This window comes from Cyphomyrmex costatus, unplaced genomic scaffold (genome assembly GCF_001594065.2).
Source record: "Cyphomyrmex costatus isolate MS0001 unplaced genomic scaffold, Ccosl1.0 scaffold35, whole genome shotgun sequence".
Lineage (NCBI taxonomy): Eukaryota > Metazoa > Arthropoda > Insecta > Hymenoptera > Formicidae > Cyphomyrmex > Cyphomyrmex costatus.
Genome location: NW_017277664.1, coordinates 461535 through 480764, shown reverse-complemented (window position 1 = coordinate 480764; position 19230 = coordinate 461535). Strand labels below are relative to the sequence as shown.

The window sequence follows — 19230 nt, the reverse complement described above, 5'->3', positions numbered from 1 at the left end:
TGGAGGTAATTGTTTAATGTATGTTTTCAGAAATTTAATGAAATAATTTTATAACTGAGATATAAACTTTTTAACAAGATGTTTTGTTCACTGCAAACTGTTAATCATTCTTGCGATACAACAGAAATTGTATAATATTTTAACGTTTACCAATGGAAACTAAAGTGACCAGTAAAACTAGCAGCTTAAAAGCTCTTTTGTTACGAGCTTGGCGAGAGCGTTGGACTGATCTGCAATGGGGAATTAATATTAAAACGGTAAACGTCAGCATTTTATCTTTGCTAATAGACATGCTTCCTATTTGTTTTTTTAAATCCTAAATTTAATTCCTAAAATCGAGACAAATCTTCAGATTCTGCCAAGAGGAGTAAGCGGTGATGTATATAACTTAGCAGACTGTATATTACAACAAGCGTTAGTAGGACCAGGACCCAATCAGTTAGTACTGTCATATCTGAAGCACTCCTTAAGCTCTCAGGTTTGTTTATTACATATTTTAGATGATATTCAAATTATATGTATATCAATAATTTGTACTTCAAGTCATCTTGCAGCTGGTGTCGTATGCTGCAGTTTTGCAGCGAATAAGTAAATACGACGCGTTTCACAAGCCCCATTGCATTGTGAGTTTGCTGGAGTTTTTGGAATCCATTCAAATTGGTATCACATGTCGTGGTAAACCAGAAGAAGACCTTTTGGCAGCAGCAGTCTTATCTATCGTACATTGGCTTCTGCAATGTTACCTACATACTTTAACGAAGACTCCCCAGAGCAATCCTCTCACTCCACATCCGAGCGAGCTTGTAGACAAACCTGTTAGTATTTTGCAGCAAATGCTGAATTCGGACTTTTTATGCGCAATGATGTATCTAGCTAAATACGATGACAAAGGTATGACTAAGGCTAATGCTTTTAAAATTTTTATGCGATATAATTAAAATAGAAACTTATATCCAATTTGTATTTATTTTGTATAGTTTTGTGTAGTTATTAATTTTTATGTAGTTTTTTTATTTATTTATACCTGTCTTTTTTAGATTTATACATAGAAGTTTTAAAAAAATGCCAGGAAATCGAGACGTTACTGAAGACAAGTACTCAAAAGTCTGTGGTACCGATAGATGATTTTCTGAAAAAGTTGTGCAATCTGGAGATCGAGAGTCTTTGCCCTGAGAAAATTAAAATGGAATCAATTACTCATTGCTTGCAGCCGTTTTTTGCCGTTCAAGTATTACTGAATCCTAGCACCGAGACAACCGTATTCGTCAACCAGCTGCTGATGGTACAGAGATTGAAGAGTTATACAAACGCGCGACTTTATTGTGAGATCATCCGCGCTTGTCTGATGTGCCTACACAATGTAACGGGAACGTTCAAAGAGTCACAGTGGGGAGCCTTCATGTTTCTAAAGGTGCCTCACATATTGAAGGAGTTACATGTAGCTAATTTGAATGGTCAGTAAAATTATTTGAAGTTCTCTAACTGCCAGGGAATAAAAATTTGATTTTACATCTTTGCGTCTTTATAGGTGACGAGAAGTCTCTTGAATACTCGCAAGATATTCTGGATGCATTTGAATTGCTGCTTCAGTTCACCCCTCTACTAGACATAATGGATACCACATGTTTGTGCAATTACGTAGAATGCTTGCTGAATGAATTGCAGAAGGTAAACCTCGTGACAGAAAAGCAAGCAAAGCAAATTAGCGCCAGAAGGTATGCACCTAAAAAATAAATTATTTTTAATAAAACTTGGACAGTTGAATTTTATTTGTTTTATTATCATCGCAGGGAGGGTGCGACTGCGGCGTCGTCAATTCCAAAGATAATTGTACAAGCCGGGCAGACACTAAACGGGATCTTGAGGACACTGAACGCAGATTACGCGAAAATTCAGGGCTTGCTAAATGTATTATATCGAGTTTTGACGGGAAAGAGCTTTGAACTGATGTTAGCCGTAGCAACTGTAGAAGGAGAGTTGAAGACTTTTGTTACAAAACTCATCAAGGTTAATGAATGTAGTAAACAGATTAACGAGCCGGTATCTGATGAGACAGCAGCGACGAGAGCAATGTTGTTCGACGTATCATTTCTCATGTTGTGTTCCATAGTACAAACGTACGGCTCTGACGTAAGTTTGATATTGATATATGTTTCGAATTTTATATACAGAGATTTTATAACTTTAAGACTGTTATTTGTGGCTGAACTAGTGTACACTTGTACTTAAAATGTAACAGATCTATTTAAAGTTTGACAAAAGCGATGTAAGTTTTAATGCAATTCAGTGCAGCAAAGAACAGGCCTTTTATATGTCAATTATGTTCGCGTATGGTTCGTATAGAAAATTTTTTCGTTACAGAAAATTGGTTTTCAGGTTGTTTTGGAAGAGGGCGGAGATTCGTTCTTTGAACAATGGGTGCGTGAATGTATGCCAGAACGAAACAAACTGAAATCGCCACAGAGAATGTTGCAAAGCGTCGATTCAGCAAGGGTGGACGCTTTGCTGGCGCAGATTAATTCGCCGGATCCAGATTTCAAATCGAGCAACTTAAAATGGCACATTGCATGCCAGTCAGCAATGGGTGCGGTGAAGGAACTGCTCTACGCGTGGGAGAGCGGGGTACTGGGCGCTGGTGACGTGAAGAGAGCTCTGGACGGTTTGCGAGCAACGGCCTGCTGTCTGCCAGTCTGTGCCGTTGCTTGGCTTTGTGCGTACATGAGTATCACACATCAAGATGCTCTGCTGAAACCTATGAACATGGTTCAGCACTTCCTGACGCCGCTTTCAGGCGATGAAATGCAGGACAATCTTAAAGACAGGTAAAAAAAGGAATAAGTGTATGATCATTTATAGAATATAGTTAATTCAATTTTTCTTTGGATAAAAATTGATTCCTTTTTTTTTAGATGTAATCTGTACATTTAAACATGATATATATTACGATTTTTATGTTTATCTTTTTTTTTCAGGTCCAGCTTAATGGTCCAGATTATTCGGAAAATGCAGTATGACGTGCACCCACCAACACAGTCGAAAACAAAGGTTCTCTCGATGTCACACAGGTATTATGGTATTTTTTGGAAACGAATTGTCTTCGTTTTTGGGATTGTCATTTTTATGGAATTTTTACAGTATTATATCGCGTCAACCAATACTGGAACAATTGGAATCCGTTTGGCAAAATATAAATCAACGTGGGTGGATAAATATACAAGCCACGCAGTCGTTGAAGTCCCTGCTAAACACCGGTGGCTCTTTATGGTTTGTCACGAATATAATCAAGGAAGTATTGAAGTATCGTTATCAAGAAGAACTGGATCAAGCCGTGGATCTGGCCTTTGCAATCTTCCATCTCGACATAGAGAACTGTACTCTAGACCTCATAAATCATATAATACCGCAATACTTACACAATTCGATGCAGTAAGTCGATCTTATCGTTTCGTATTTTGATCAAATCTTTAAATTCATATACAGGTTTGTTACACGTAAATTTCGTTTCACGTAGGAGTGACGAGCTTGTGGAACCACAGTCATCTATCTTAGCGAAATTATGCGTGTACTGCATCTTCTCTACTTTAGAGTACAACAACTCGAATCCGTATCGAGGAAACAATCGTAAGCGCGTGCGACGCGATTTGGATACGGATGATCTGGATGCTCTCGGCGTATCTAATAAACTTCTCCGGTTGAATGAAACTGGTGAGAACGTTTCCATATTCAGTTCTCAGAGCCCACAGGCGCAGGGTTCTAGTAATGGGCAAAAGTCAGTTGTCATTCTAAGGGATCCGCTTATGACGGCATTGAACAATCTGTTTACTATATTCGCCTTTTTGGCCGGTAGAGACGGTGAGGTGTCTCAACAGACTCATTTCATACTCCAGTTTCTGCGGTTCATGGTGCAATGTGGAAAAGACAGAACTCGCATTGTGTTGCAAGGAATGCCGCAAACACTGGTACGTTTTTTTTTATATATTTGTAGCCACTAATTTTATTTTCGCTTCTCAATATCGAATATTTAGAAAAATAATTTATACGAGTTTGTTCCTAAAAAGATCTCTTCTTTCCATTCTTTCCAATTCACGATTAATTTGAGACAAGTTATTAATAAGTTTGCATATTTGTTTTTACAGGTACCGTGTCTTCTTAAAGCATTGCCCGAATTATTCACGACTGATATTCTGTTAAGATTGTATGATATACAAACCATGATTGGACGCAAAGCTACCGCACGAGACCTATGCATGTTGCGAAATATTAATTTGAAACCTACAAAATAAAGGCACAAATGTCGCAAAATGGAGAATGTATTTTTTCATGAATGCAGTATTCTATTAAGAAAGAGTACATCAGTTATAAGTATGTATATATTTAGAGGATTAATTTGTGTACGTACACACATTACCATACACATGCCTGTGCGTGCGTGTACAAATATTAATCCCTTACATTTTTACATTTGTCCTGTTAGCAGGATAAATATAAACTGTAATGGCAATGTACTTACCATATAGGGCAACTTTTGTGCTAAAATTTATATGCTATGTAATAGTGAAAATGAATAATTTAATAATTTAACTAATATCTAAGTATTGATTATGTAAAATAGAAAAAGAACATCGTGTTTGATGCAATATATACAATATATGTGTATATATCTCCGGCCTTGTTCAAAAACTAAAAGACACTACAAGTCTCTTATCCCGAACCACCAAAGTCTTGAATAGATTATAGAAAGTGTTTTGTTAGAAACTACAGCTACGTTTGAAGTAACAAAACATATTTTTTTACGAATCTTATTATTTCATACAATTTTCATACATTCTAAATATTCATGTTATTTTTAATAAATAAGAACTTTGTGTATCAGGTCTAAATTCCACTTCTTAGCAACTATTCTTACAAAGTATCTGCACAAGTTTCTTAAAATCTAACTTACAGCCAATGATACGCTAGAAACTGTCGAATTGGAGCTTTACGTTAATATTGAAGCACTATACATTGGCAAGTAATTTGTGGATGTGAAAATGAATCTTATATAATAAATGTACATTATAAGACCTACAATGAGGTGCATTAAATTTGCAATTTATAAGTAGTTTCGATTTATGCTGTACAATGTTCGATTAATATATAGTAGATATATCGTCTTATATGTATACTTATGTATTTATATATATGCATATATTTTTCTATTATATAACTATCTTTGTCTTCTCCAACCCCTCTTCGTAGTCCAATAATTTTCTGAATTGGAAAGTTAGCGTCAATATGAAATAAAAAATTATGGGCAAGAAAACTATAATAATGTGACAGTTTTAATTCTTTCCCAATTCATTGATAGCAAAAACAATTAGGGTGAACTGCATTTTACAACCACGGATGCCACGAGGGATCCATTCTGCAGAGATTGTCATGACTATTGGCAGCGGCTACCAACGTGCTGACCTTACTATCAATGCCATCGAAATTTGCCAGAGAGTTTAGCCTAGTAACGATCGCAGTAACCGCACGAGTCACCATTGTTATCAAGAGCTCGCCCTTCGGATCAGTTGGATCAGGCGACGTACCCTCAGCGTCTTCTTGCCGTTTGTGAGTCGCGATCACTTCGTCTCGCAAAATCGCGCGAAGTATGGCATGTAGCTGGAACGTGGGTTGAACCAAGCAACGCGCCGTGGCGATTGCGCTAGCAGTCAACGGTCCGCAAACTCCTGTAAGAGATTAACTTCGTGAAGTCTGAAAAACTTACGTCTGCACAAATTTACAAGAAATACTTCTATATAATATGTAAAAATGTATTCAAGCACAAGAGATATTTACAATTAACATATTTTTATTGCATCAACAACAAATAGATTATACTTGACTGACCTATAGTTGTGACAAATTCGAAGATATTGGGCGTCAGACGGAAAGGTACCGGTCTATTTGCATCTAACTCTCCGGAAGTATCATCGATGTCGAATTTAAAATATGCGATGTTAATTAAACCAGAATCCTGATGTACATACATCATGTCGGGATTAAGTCGTGTAAGATGAAGTACATATTCGGCAAAACACGTTAAAGACAACTGCAGGGTGAACTGAAAGTAGAAAAGTATGATGAAAATGCGTTCTAGTTTTGTATCGACGATTATTTACATTTTTTTATGTTCGCAGATTTCTATCTTTATTTCTTTTAGTCGACAATTTCAACATAATTGTGTATTAAAGAATATTATAAATAGAAAATAAAGTATAATTTGCACTTGAACTAAAAAAACTTTACGTCGTTATATTAATTTGTATAAAATTAATATAACGACGTAAAGTTTTTTTATAATAAGAAATAAATATCGTAAATAGGTCCTAATGAATAAATCCTAGTGATCAAAATTGTCATAAGGAACCAACATTATATTAATGTAATAAACACTAAATTCATCACACATTAATAACTTGTGTTGGCTCTTTATGGTAAAATTAATAAGGTAATATAAAGTTATATAGTTAAAAAATGGAAGAATTAGTAAAAAAACAATTTATAACAATATTTATGATCTAAAAAAATTAATATTTCAAAACCATCATTTTTCCAAAAGTAAGTATTCCAAAATTTACCATTTTTCTGAACGTCCAGTAATCGGTGGCGCCGGGGAATGTCTTTAGTGCCCAATCTTTGAGTAGAGTTTTAGAAATCATTGTAGTCTGCACTTCCTTCAAAATATCCCGCAACACTTGATGACTGGCTTGTGCGCCTCGTGCTTGTACGGCGGCCAATTTCTCGTAATACCTAGCAATAGGTGCATCATGTTCCATTCCTAATTTTGCACAGCCTTGTTTATAAATGTCCAAAAGAGAAATTGCAGCGGGATTGTCCTCCACGAGTCTCATTTGTGGAGAAACAGCAACGAGTCGTGGCACTGTAAAGTGCAAGAAACGTCGTGACGTTTCCTTCTGTTTAGTTAAGTAGTGATTCAACATGCGCAGCAGTTGCAAAAGGCGCTCCTCACGTCTAGCATCTCCCAGACCAGCATCGTTGACCACTAAATAAGGATAGAGACGACCATTGTGACCGCGGATACGTAATCTTCTAGCGGCCATGTTGTGTCGTTGAACTACCTCAACACGTGGCACAAATTTCGCTATCTTTACGGAATAATGTGAGTGCTAAAAAATATAAAATGTTAGAAAAGATTATGCAGTTGAATATTTTTAATTTTATATTATTGGGATAGAGCAAACTTTATTTTTAGTTTTACTTCCGTTCGATCTTCACTTATAATTTAATGACATATAAAATAAAATATTGTGTAACTATATCTATGTGTGTTATATATGCATTAAAAGGTTTTATAATTAAAAGACTTTGATTCTCTTACCCTAGGAATCAGAAATTCACCGGGTAACTCGACTTCTGCAGTTTTCAAGCTAAAGTTTGTCAAAAAGCGACATTTCTCTTCGATTAAGAAAGACCTGTAAAACAATGTGCGAATCTGTAGTTCACAAATCGATTAAGAAAGAAGTCATTAAAGAATAATTACAAAATAAAATATTACTTGGGGAGTTGTTTCGTTTTCTCTTCGAGAATTTTTATCCATTTCTTCAACTTGCTAATGAGATTGTGTAGCAGTTTAGCACCAGGCACAGTAAAGTCAAAATCACTCGTGAATTGGCTCTTCATTTTCTGAAAAACAGGATCCTGTACAGTAGCTTGAGCTCGTCGAGCAAGAGATTCTGATGCCGCTGAACTAAACGAATTGCTCATATTTTGCGAGGATGATATGTTCTCTACAAGTCACAAAATACATATTAGAGAGAAATTGTTTTCTCTTTGTTTTACGTTTTCTAACTAATATAGAAAGCGAGTGGATTTACCAATGCCAATACCAAATGTGGATACAAGTTTTTTTATAAAATTCAATGTATGGGGAGTTATTGTAGCTTCACTAACTGATCTACGGTTTTCGAATGCTATTGCGTAACATTTTGTGAGTCCTTGTCTTAATTGCTTCAACACTTCTTCGTACCATGTCTCACGGATCCACACCATCTAACATACATAAATTATAACGTTATTTTTTATACATAAGATTGAAATATTAAATCTAGTGTAAAAACGTGTATCGTAGTTTTAATTACAAAAATATTTGGAATATATAGGATAATTTATTTTCATTTTATATAGATTCAAACCTGATCCACTATGCCCTCCAGACTGGATAAAACAGTTGGATGGATTTCTCTCTGCATATGCATGATCTTTGAACACCTCCACATAGGCGGCGTGGCACGAACTGTATGGCTCGTTTCCGATGTCCCCTGTTGTGATACGTTACCCGTCGTGGAGCTCCGATTTTCGACACCGTCTTGACTCTTGTCAGCAGTCAATTCACCGCTTTTGTATCTCTCCCTTTGTTCAATTTTCAATGTTAAATAAAGAGTACGAGCGGAACAATACACTGCTTGTGGGAACATTCTACCAACTTGACTTAGTAAGTTAAGAATTACATTTCCTTCGTTGCGCACCAGGTACATCAACAATTGTGGTACCCAAGGCAACCACTGAATGGCTGGTACACCTACGGCATACTTGTCTACAGTTTCCATGAGAGAACACTTGTCGTCGTCATACGTGAGCAACCACAAAATTTTAGCAATGTATTTCCTCGACTTTGACTCATTCTGATGCCGACAGGCATGTAAAAAGCATACAAGAGCATTTATGCCAATGCTGATTTGGCGAGCGTCACGTATGAAGATATTTTCGAGATAATCGCCCCACAGAGCCCAAGCTTTTACCAAAGTGTCATGTAATTGGGTCGCAGCAGAGAAGCTTTTGTTAGCATCATCCGAACGACTTAATTGTGATTGAAGCATGCCTTTCAGCGCGTAAAATTCCGCTACCATTTCTTTTGTAAAATACGCCATATTTGTTGATTCCAACACTTCTAAACCTTCTTGCAATTCATTTTGTCCTCCCATAGTGGCCATCTGTAAATAGCACTTTACTTGTTGTCTGATTTTCTGGAAGCAATCGACCATAGGTACGCTCGTGGGAATAGTATAAATCTTGGCCAACGAGTCCAAGCATACGCTGCACAGGTTCTGCTTTCTTGAAATTTTTCCAAAATGTATAATAGCCTGCATGGAAGCATGCACGCCGAGTAATGAGTGATTCATCGTTTGATCTTGTTGAGAGTCATAGTGATTAGAGATAAAGGTGTAGTGATGTTGTCGCCAGGTGAAAATATCCGACCAATGACTGAGATCATCGGCTATTACAGGCAAACGATTGCGCCACGTTTTTACGATAGCCTTCATGTCGTGTAGCGAATTACTTCTGCCATGTAGCAATCCTTGATGGATTTGCATTGCTTCTTGAAGCTCCATTATCTGTTGGGCTGCTTGTAACAGTGGCTGATGTACATGACTGACGATACGTGGTAGCCGACGCCATTCACGCAAGCAATGATTAGATGCAAGCTCGACGTAACGCTCGATAGTACTTAGATGCTGGTCCTCGCTACTGCATAAGGTTACGAATCCACGATACAGACCGAGCTATAAAAATATTTAAAAAATTGAGAATTCATCTTCTTTTATTATTAAAATATACATATTTATAACGTTTAAGCTATATATATAATTAATATTTAAATTATTATCATAACTACTACAAAATCAGCATCAGTGAATTGAAAGAAATTGTAAAGCCATAAAGTGTTTTATCTTTTTCTTGAAAATTATACCATACCTTCCAGCTCATTTCTCTTGGACAATTATGTTCCAGTTGCGTCAAAATCTCTTTCATCACCGGCCAATTGGGAATACGCCATGCACTTTCGAGGACGAGGAAAGGATTTTTGTAATTGTTCTGGCTGCCTAGTTCTAATAGAATCTCCCATTGATTCTGTTCCTTCACAGTGCGCTCCCAATGTTTCTCCCAAAGAAGCATTTCCACATTGAGATGATAAGGAGCTGGGCCAGATGGGTAATCTTGCCGGAACTTGGATATGCATACCTCGTACGCTCCTTGTGCCTGCTCGAAGAATCCTTGCTGTTCTAACGCAATCGCGTGCAGTGTCTCCTTATAATGTGCAGGTCTTTTTTGCCATAAACCCGACCACATGTCCTCCTCGCAAAGTAACGAGTACATTTCTGAAAGCATGTGCATCACCTCGTAATAGGGAGTGACGCACTCAACTTGTTCAACGTCGTCAGGAGAGCGATACAGATCAGGTTCGCCTCTATTTTTCACGTTACCGCTATTACCATCCGCCACCATTTCGGCGCCCATCTGCTCTAGACTTAGCGTTATTCGGTGCCAAACGTTATGGGACCTACCTACGTATTTCATTACGGGCGGTGGTATACCCACCGGTGGATTGCAGTGGGCCATTGCCTCTAGAAAGGTGCCGAGAGCGCTTGGATGGCAGTCCTTTTGAATAACATGTGCGCCACTGGCGATGAACGGCACTATCTCCATACTTATGCAATTGAGATGAGGTTCCTCTAAGATAGACCATATTCGTGGGAATATATCTAACCAGACGCGCTCCGCTAGCTCCGTGTCCATGTGGCATAGCTGAGCGGTTGCCAGTAACAATTGCTCTGTTTTGATTTTCTTTGCATTCTCGATAAAATGTATCTGTTTGCTGATCATCTGTGTCAAGCTGGGCTTTTCAAATATCTCTTCGGAGGTGGCGGTGACGTTTATCGAATCCGAAAGATTGGACATCCAAGCGTCCATTTTGAGGAATATGTCTTTTGAGTCTCCTTCTGTTATCTCGGTGTCCAGTTGTTCCTCGTTAGTATGACCGATACGACAGACAAAGTGCGTTTGATCCTTGCTTTCCTTTTCCATGCCTCCTTGCATGATAGATGTAATGCTAGGTAGCAAAAGATCTTCATTGGTTATTTGTACCAAAGTAGAGGGATTGACGGTGGCCAGTAGCAATTCAATACATTGTTTGATCCAATAGTGAGGTCCTATATGCTCCCAATTCTGACTGACGACAATGTACAAGATACGATCGACCAAACGTTTTTTCATCGAACTGTCGAATACCTCGAAGAATTTCGCTCTTACTTGCGGCTGTATACAACGCAGACCGGCTAAAAAAGCCTGCTCTAATTTATTCGATAATTCCGTTAGCTTCAGAGCCTCGTCACGATAAACATAGTTAACTAACTCCAAGAATTGCCTGTTCAGCTCTAGATCATCAGGAAAACGTTTCTCGACGTATTGCATCATTTTCACTAACAAAATGGATTTTTCGCGCAAACTGGGTGTCTGATTCATCGCGATGGTGGTCTTGTTCTTCATCCATTCTTCCAGTATCTTTGTAATGGCCTTCATCACCTTGACATCTTGTGTTTTTTCAATCAGGCCGACCAAAATCGTACCTATAAACGACTTGCGCATGTCGACTCCCATTACTGCTACGCGATTTTTCACTAGATCCAAGCTGAGAATTAATAATTCGCTCGTGACAGGATTGGTATCAGTTTGTGTGGAATGTAAATGTTCTTTGGCCATTTTATGCAATACTTTCATAAATGGAGTTATTAACCGGTCGACATAACTGGGATTGTTTGTGCAGGCTGCTTTAAGCATCATAAGTGTACCGAAAAGCGAACTCGGTGTAGCCGCGGTAGTTTTCTCGTAAGTGGCCAGACCTTCGGCTATAAATCTGCTTACACTTGTGTACAATGTGTCCAACTCCTCATACTTAGGTGTCATATTTGTAGAAGCTAGTTCAGCCGGGAAAATCGTCATCAATCGTGACAGCAGGCCATGTACCAGACGTATAATTTTAGTATTGCTGCTGGCGATGCAAGAACCTATTCCACGTTGCAATGGTTTAAAGCTGACAAGTATTTGTTCACGCTTCATCACGCCTAACAAAAACGTTAGTACTTCCAGTGCCATGCTGATATTACCATAGTTAGGCTGGGAGCTCTCGACGCTAGAGAGAACTTTATCGAGCCAGGATAGCTTCAAGTCACAGTGTTCAGCGATCCACACGTCAGGTTTCAGTGCCATTTTCAACAGAGCGACGCAGCGTCTTGATAATTGCTCTCCTGGATTACCGTGAATGGTCGTCACGTCATTCACCTGACAAGCCAAGCGTAATAGGAAATTCAAAACGGCATCCGCGTGAGCCCTCTCAATAGGTTTTGTCGATCCCGGTTCGGTTCTGGATACAGTAACTGGAACAGGGCTGTTACCGGATTGCGTTTGTGAACTCAGGCGTTTACCAGAAGGATCATCGACAATCGAGCGTTTTATACATGATGACTGACCAACGACTCCTCTGCTAGCTTCTACGGCTTCAGCTTCTTCTTTTATTCTATACAGTTCCCATTTTATAATGACTTCGGCTAATTCAACAGCTAATCGCCGATGTTCTATGGTAGCAGTCGGGGTGCATCCTATACGTTGAATCGAGTTTACTATATGTTGAACCAAATGGTGCCTCACTGGATAATAAACTTTATAGTGCCTTACAACTAGTTGTAAGATATGAGATAATTGTTGCATAGAATGACCCTCTTCCACTATAATTTTTTTCGTCCAGTGAGTTAACATAGTATTACCATCTTCCATACGTACAGGCATTGCAGGTGTCAATATTTCTAACGCTTGTCGTACAACGCCACGTGCATCTACGGCATGCGCCTTTAACAAGCTATGGAATACTTGCAAGACTATACGTTTGTGAATCGCAAATTTAGCAATTATGTGACTAAGAAGAAGATGACCGTGATATCTAGTAGTCGGATCTACGCAATTCTTGCTAAGTAAACAAGGCCAGGCAAATGTCATTAACCGACGCAACTTGTTCCCTTGTCTTTTATTAGTAACATCGTGAATATGTTGCGACGCTTGTTCTACAAGAAGACAAGAAAACTGCAACAAAGAAATACGGACACAATCGGCGGAGCCAAATGGATTGTCCGGATCAATTATTTTGCTAATAAATACCGACACTACATTTTCTGGGTTATCTTGATAAGGCATTGGTGCGCCTCCAACCAGTTTCATACCTTCGCCCCGCTCAAAGCTTATCGCAAAACACGGAATTAGAATCAGTTGTAGAACGTTGGCTTTCAACTCCTGTGACATGTTGTTCGTGGGAAAATGTTCAACGAAACGAAAGAAAGCACTTCGTTTCCATTCGACTGTGTATTCCTGCGCAACTGTGTTCTCTAGGAAATCTCTCAGGAATTGAAAGTCTGGCACAAACCGGTCGCAAGTGGCTCGAAGTAATTGGAACAATAGATCAATATCGTTTGGTTGATGACGGAAATAATGCAGGAGAATCTTGACAATGTGTTTTGGTTCTTTCCAATGGCAGTATTCGACACCTTCGACTTTTGTGTGTAATGTTTGATAGTCATCATTGTACCAAATTTGCTTCAATGCCCCTACCAATTGATTCTGAGTGGATAACCATTGTTCGTCAAACTTGATAAGTATACCAATAATCTTGATTGCTCGATACTGCACTTCGCTCTTTTCCATGTGGGTCAAATTGGAGTTCGTTTGTGAGTGAGCGAGTAGCATCGTGACAAGGCGTGCTGTGCTGTTGTGTAAGATATCACGAAATGGCTTACCGTCTTTGTGGCTAATAAGATATTCTAGATATCTGCTCCATTGTTGATCTTTGATATTGCTGTCATGAAGAAACAGATTGAGTGCATCCGTCGGATAACGTAAAAGACATTTCATTAGGGGCTCTCTGAAGGGATTGGACACTTCGACTAGTAGCGATTTTTCGGTTTGTAAAATAAGTCTGCAAAGTGCATCATTGAACTTGGGTAGCGATGCTGGAATGTCGTGATATATTCCTATAATGATGGTAATTTTTTGCTCGTTTTCTCCAGACTTTGATATACCTTTATGAGATTGAATCAAATTTTCCAAGAACTTCTTCACATGTTGCAGCATTTGTTCACATAGAGTGACACTGAAAGTGCTCGGAAAGAGCTGCGTCAGATACGATAACCTCCTAACGCAATTTAAGCTCAGATTTCTGTGATCACCTAATGTCAATAACATAGGCCGCATCATTGTGTGAATAGACTCCATGTCGAGCTGATAACCAGCAATAAATGTTTTCATGCATTCAAAGGCTGTTTCCTGCAACTCAGCATGAGGTCTTTCCAAAGCTCTGTATAAAACCGCGAGTATTTTCTCCCGATAGCCCACAATGTAATGACAGGCTGCAAGCGCTCGTAATGCCGATTTTCTTACAGGCATTAGATTCGAAATCGATTTGTAACAAGCAAATTTATTGAGAGTGGTTTCATCCGCGTCACAGATACCCACCACTTCTTGAAAAAATATTTTGTGTTCCACGATGGTTAAATCAATAGTAAAAAGACGTGGATTCAAGGTAGTGCAGAATGTATTACCATCCATCAAGCCAATTTGTGCGTTTGTCGGTTGATGTCTTAAAAGATGCTTCTTGGGTGGTATTACATCTGCTAAAACTTCCTTATGCGGCTCCATAACTTCCGTTACTGATTTGTTTTGTATTTCGGCGAGTTGACGTATTGAAGCCATAGCTTGTTCACGCACGATCGTGTGCGGCGATGTCACTTGCTTGACCAGTTCGCGGGTGACTTCGTACAAGCTCTTGTTTTGCGCTTCTATCAATTCCATGTTGCCCTCTTGAATTCCGGAATTCACACAGACTCTCAACATTTTTTCTAAATTTTCTTTTGCCATGTCGATAGCACCGTTAGACACCTCATCGGTTAGATCCATCATAACAAATATGAGAGCTTTTAGGAAGACAAATAAGTGATTGAGGACCCATTTAGTAGCCATTCGTTCAAACAGAAACTTTATCGCTATACAACCACCAAGTTTGGCATACCAGGCGCGTTCGTAACACAGCGAACACATTCTTTCCGCTAGATACTCCATGAAGGGTAATTGACAGGCTCGTTCCTTGGAACCTAGAATATTCGTTGCTGTTTCTAATATCAATACAAGTGTTAAATATCCCGCTTTGTACAGCTCTCTCTCATCGTGACCCATTATGACGGCAAGAGCATCGATCAGAACAAATGGGTCTTGAACTTGCATATCCTTCCGAATTTCCTTATCCGTCCAATTGAATAAACCAGCTTGTTGCGCTATGGCAATCATCGTATAATGTCTCACGACGGCAACGACAGTGGGGAGAACCGAAGGTCTCAATTCTTTGATTTCTACTGCAACAAACATGCCAGTCAATGCGGTCTGCTGAACGTTTCGCGCTACAGTATCAAAGCACTTATAGTGTGGTCCTTGTTGAGGCGGTATTTCTCCTTCTTTAAAACTCGGATGCGTAAACAAGTCGTACCATAGATAAGCGGCGTCGTCCATTCTTAAAGATGCTGCCAAATAGCAATATATGATCTCCCAACATTGCTTGCGATAAAATACATCCGTCGTGTTGGATTTCAATGCATTGAACGCAGCCTCGATTACTTTTTCCATTGGAAAATCAATTGATTGGGATAGTCCTTGGAAGTACACTACTATATTAGGAGAATTGGTTTCACGGTCGTTGTATTCCAATTTTTGTGGCTCAATCATCATTCTTCGATTTCCACCACCAAATTTACCAAGAACTCGAAAGGCGACAACACCTTGATCGTTAGAATTATGTAGTGTCCTCCAAAGAGCTTGCATTAATTCAGCACGAATTGGTTGTATATGTTCATACAAAAAATCTGGCTGCAGATTATCAACGCATAATTCTAAAGTACGAAGACCTTGGCTTACTAGACAATAACTTCCATTGAGAGCGGAGACCAAGGGATCCATTAACATCGGAAGATATGGTAACAGAGAACTGAGACGCACGGGTACAGTTAAGCACAATTCGACAAAGAGATCCTTCATATGTTGTCTATGTAAGCCAGATTGTAGTCTATTCAAGCCTTCCAGCATATTAGGAAGCAAAGGTAAGAACTCTTGATATAATAAGTCGTGAGAGCCACCACCAATTGATCGGAACAACGCGCGTAGCAACAGAAAATAATTGTACGGTTCCTTTGCTGACATTGCTAACTCCATAGCACGATTTACGATTAGGTTCAAATGTGGTCGCAACATATGTTCATTTTCGGCAGGAAATAGCGATACGCTGCCAAAAACAAGCTTGAACAATTTTAAATACAGGTTACTCCGCTCCACATTTGAACCCATTTCGCTCATTCGTTCCAGTAAATATTCCACTAGTATTGTCGCGAATGTAGAAGAAACGGTATGACTCGATAAGAACGAACTTCCAATTATTTGCAAAGCGCAATTTTTAAATATCCTTTCAACCATATAGTTTATAGATACAGAAAAGATTTCTTGGAAAGTTTGAGGATTCATTTGCGTGAATACATTGCCGAAGAGATCTAACACCTCCTTTTCTTCTCGCGTTCGTATAGTTTGAGATTGCATCGGTCTGCCTGGCTGCGCGGGAACGCCAATAGCTGGTGGCCCTATCGTATATATGTCAAGAGCTGGTAGAGCCCACTTAACAAGCTGTATATAAATCAAAGTCTCTTTCGGCTGAAGCTGATTAGATTGCGACACCTCGTTGTTTCGGTTATTGATGCAGTTAGATGTTATAGCCTTAGTGCCGTGCACCAAACTTTTCACTAAATTTCTGTAATCTGCCACATTGTAGCTCATCGCCTGCGAAGTCGGAAAACCAAACTTCGATTTTGGCGGTTCTTTCTCCTCACTTACGTCGAGACATGGTTTCGTATCCTCAGTCGTATTGTCTGCTACGACCGGCCGTAACTGTTTCGTCTTGTTTCGTAGTATTGGAATATAGATCTTGGCAATGGTTTTAAATTTCAGAACAAAAACCAACAATATACGTATCAATAGTTCGCGTCCTTGTGTGCTGTTTTCGGCATCGGACCTTTGCCTAACTGTATCCACCAGGTTCATCAGTAACTTACAAGAAACCATCTGAACAGCTGTGGGTAAGGTTTGATCAAGCAAATTCTTGCCATATAAGTGCACTGCTCTGGACACGTCACTGAGGGGTAATTGAAGCCTAACATGATGTACTAAATCAGCGAGTGTGGAATAAGCTAGAGGTCTCAAGGCCTCGTGAGCGGTCCAACCGTGACCGATAAAAATATCCTCATTAAAGAAGATCTCCATATGAGGAATAAAATGATTTCGCAGATCTGTAGCTAGTATATGACGTGAAGCTATGACGAGTTCCTTTCGCAAATGGGCTACTTCCATCGGACAGAGAGTAAATAAGCCAAGTATACCTTTGACCAACATCGTACTGTTTTGCGATATCAAGTCTTGATAAAATCTCATGACATAGGCAAGAAATGAAAGTGTTTTAACTTGTGCGCCCATAAAATCAACGAAGACCTCCTTATTGAATCCAGGTGATGTCCGATGATGGGGGCTGGGTTGGAGAGATATAGTTGTTATCACAATTGGAACGAAATCTGATACATCCTGGTGTACATTCTGCTTATATAATTGATTCAATAAAACTACAATTATTGGTAATTCTTGAAGCACTTTGAGAGACAGCACTGCTTTCGGAATCAAATTATACTGAAAATAATAAAAAATATAATTGATTTGATACCTTTCTCTTTTTTTTCATTCATTTGTGTTGTGTACTTTCAATCATGTTTTATATATAAATATTACGAATTCTAATGGAATCCAATAATATAAGTTTAGAATCAAATAAGTAAGGAATATACTTACAGTTACAACAGTACCATCCGCAGCTTTCTTTTCACTTTGTATCGCTGTAATCGTGAACGTTTCTTTCAACAGAGCTTCTATATTAATTTCTGATAGATCTTTCACACGTAGAGGAGGACGTGGTTCAAATATTTTTGATAAATTTTTTGGTAATTCGCTATATACCGACTTGACAAATTGAAGGAAATATTGAATCTATAGAGAAAAAAGAAAAAATAGTTAAAACAATATTTTAGAAATAAAATGAACGAATGGAATAACACGTGGCTTCATACATACTACATTACTACTTACTTCTGGATTAAATGTCGGTTTATATTGTTTATGAAGATCAATTATGATGCGTAAACACACCAGCACGTTTTCTTCATTATCTGTTTCTAGTAATTTAAATATAAGAGTTAGAATTTGCCTAACATATGGACGCAAGTATTCATTGCTTGGTAATCTGTGTATCATTTCCAGAATTAATTTTCGAACTTGTTGAATATTGTATTCAGATATAAAATGTGGCTCTCCTTCTTGTAATATCTTCATGAAGATCTTCATCATATGGTCGAGAAATCCCGCATATTGTGATGAACACATAATGATCTACAATTAATTTTAATATATTGTTATAATTAATATAATTAAATATATATATATAATTTCTTTCGCGCGTGCGAAAAATGATTAATGATTATTATGCTGCATGAATAATTTTTATATATTGTTACCTCAAAGTTTTCTGATAATTCTTGGGCTGCTTTCAGTTTCAGCTCATCTTTTGAAACTGGATCAGCCAGCATGGTGACGTATGAACGATATGTGTTCATTTGTGTTACTGGATCGGGTGCCATTTTAATTGTTATAAAAGATTTTTGTAAATACTATAGACAGTCCATTAGAAGATCTATAAATCAAATAAATACATAGAAATGTATAAGAAAATTTGAATTGAAATGAAATATATAAATCTAATGCGTGTAGTTGCTACATAAAATACTTTTTGATTTTACATTTTTATAATTCAATATTTGAATAAGAATTGTTTTATGCTACTCGTTAATATAAAGTTATAAAACATACATATTAACAAATTTAAAATCAAATATTAAATATCTAATACAAAAATATGTATTTCTCACAAATATTGAGCTAAAGAAATATATATACATACATATATGTACGTCTTAAAATCAATGATTCTATGTCGAGTAAACAAACCTTAGCAACCACTTTGATCAGCAAATTAGAATCTTTTTTTCATCTGTATAACGTATATATTTAAAAAACGAATATGTACTATGTAATTTGTTGACTTTTGTAGTAATATAATATAATATGTAAATTATAGTAAACGATATATATATAAGAATTCTATGATACAGAACACATCCGTGAACAAAGATGTGCTACGAACTCCATGTAGCTCACAAGATACTATACTTTTATTATAGATGTATAAGACACTGGAAACGCAATGCAGGTTTCAGTTTGCTGGTATTGCTG

At 38.0% G+C, this 19230-nt stretch overlaps 2 protein-coding genes across 3 annotated transcripts; one reads left to right on the top strand and one right to left on the bottom strand.

Moving 5' to 3' along the window:
* The first annotated feature begins 142 nt into the window (after nt 1-142).
* MED24 (mediator complex subunit 24) lies at nt 143-4410 on the top strand. The gene is made up of 11 exons (XM_018542870.1): nt 143-257; nt 353-478; nt 555-891; nt 1038-1454; nt 1529-1715; nt 1791-2130; nt 2377-2822; nt 2973-3065; nt 3136-3426; nt 3512-3959; nt 4137-4410. Exons 1-11 carry the CDS (start codon nt 153-155, stop codon nt 4281-4283), a joined length of 2937 nt encoding a protein of 978 aa, XP_018398372.1. The 5' UTR covers nt 143-152; the 3' UTR covers nt 4284-4410.
* Nucleotides 4411-4971: 561 nt separating this feature from the next.
* On the bottom strand, nt 4972-18554 carry Nipped-A (Transcription-associated protein Nipped-A). Of its 2 annotated transcripts, XM_018542931.1 has the most exons (12): nt 18456-18554; nt 18031-18330; nt 17743-17931; nt 12219-17577; nt 9742-12071; nt 8181-9548; nt 7863-8037; nt 7544-7775; nt 7367-7460; nt 6606-7154; nt 5875-6088; nt 4972-5714 (listed from the first exon to the last, which is right to left on the bottom strand). In XM_018542931.1, exons 1-12 carry the CDS (start codon nt 18552-18554, stop codon nt 5374-5376), a joined length of 11250 nt encoding a protein of 3749 aa, XP_018398433.1. In that variant the 3' UTR covers nt 4972-5373. The 2 variants fall into 2 exon arrangements, with proteins under 2 accessions (XP_018398433.1, XP_018398432.1); XM_018542930.1 differs by having other exon boundaries at nt 9742-17577.
* Between the last annotated feature and the right edge of the window lie 676 nt (nt 18555-19230).

What these genes read in the sequence shown, in the direction of transcription:
- MED24 (XM_018542870.1), top strand. Translation starts at nt 153, where the DNA reads ATGGAAACTAAAGTGACCAGTAAAACTAGCAGCTTAAAAGCTCTTTTG. An exon ending in AGCACTCCTTAAGCTCTCAG is followed by an intron (nt 479 to 554) that starts GTTTGTTTATTA and finishes GTCATCTTGCAG; the next exon opens with CTGGTGTCGTATGCTGCAGT. An exon ending in ACATGTAGCTAATTTGAATG is followed by an intron (nt 1,455 to 1,528) that starts GTCAGTAAAATT and finishes GCGTCTTTATAG; the next exon opens with GTGACGAGAAGTCTCTTGAA.
- Nipped-A (XM_018542930.1), bottom strand. Translation starts at nt 18,554, where the DNA reads ATGAACACATATCGTTCATACGTCACCATGCTGGCTGATCCAGTTTCA. An exon ending in AACCGACATTTAATCCAGAA is followed by an intron (nt 17,932 to 18,030) that starts GTAAGTAGTAAT and finishes TTTTCTCTATAG; the next exon opens with ATTCAATATTTCCTTCAATT. An exon ending in GTGAATTTCTGATTCCTAGG is followed by an intron (nt 7,155 to 7,366) that starts GTAAGAGAATCA and finishes TATATTTTTTAG; the next exon opens with CACTCACATTATTCCGTAAA.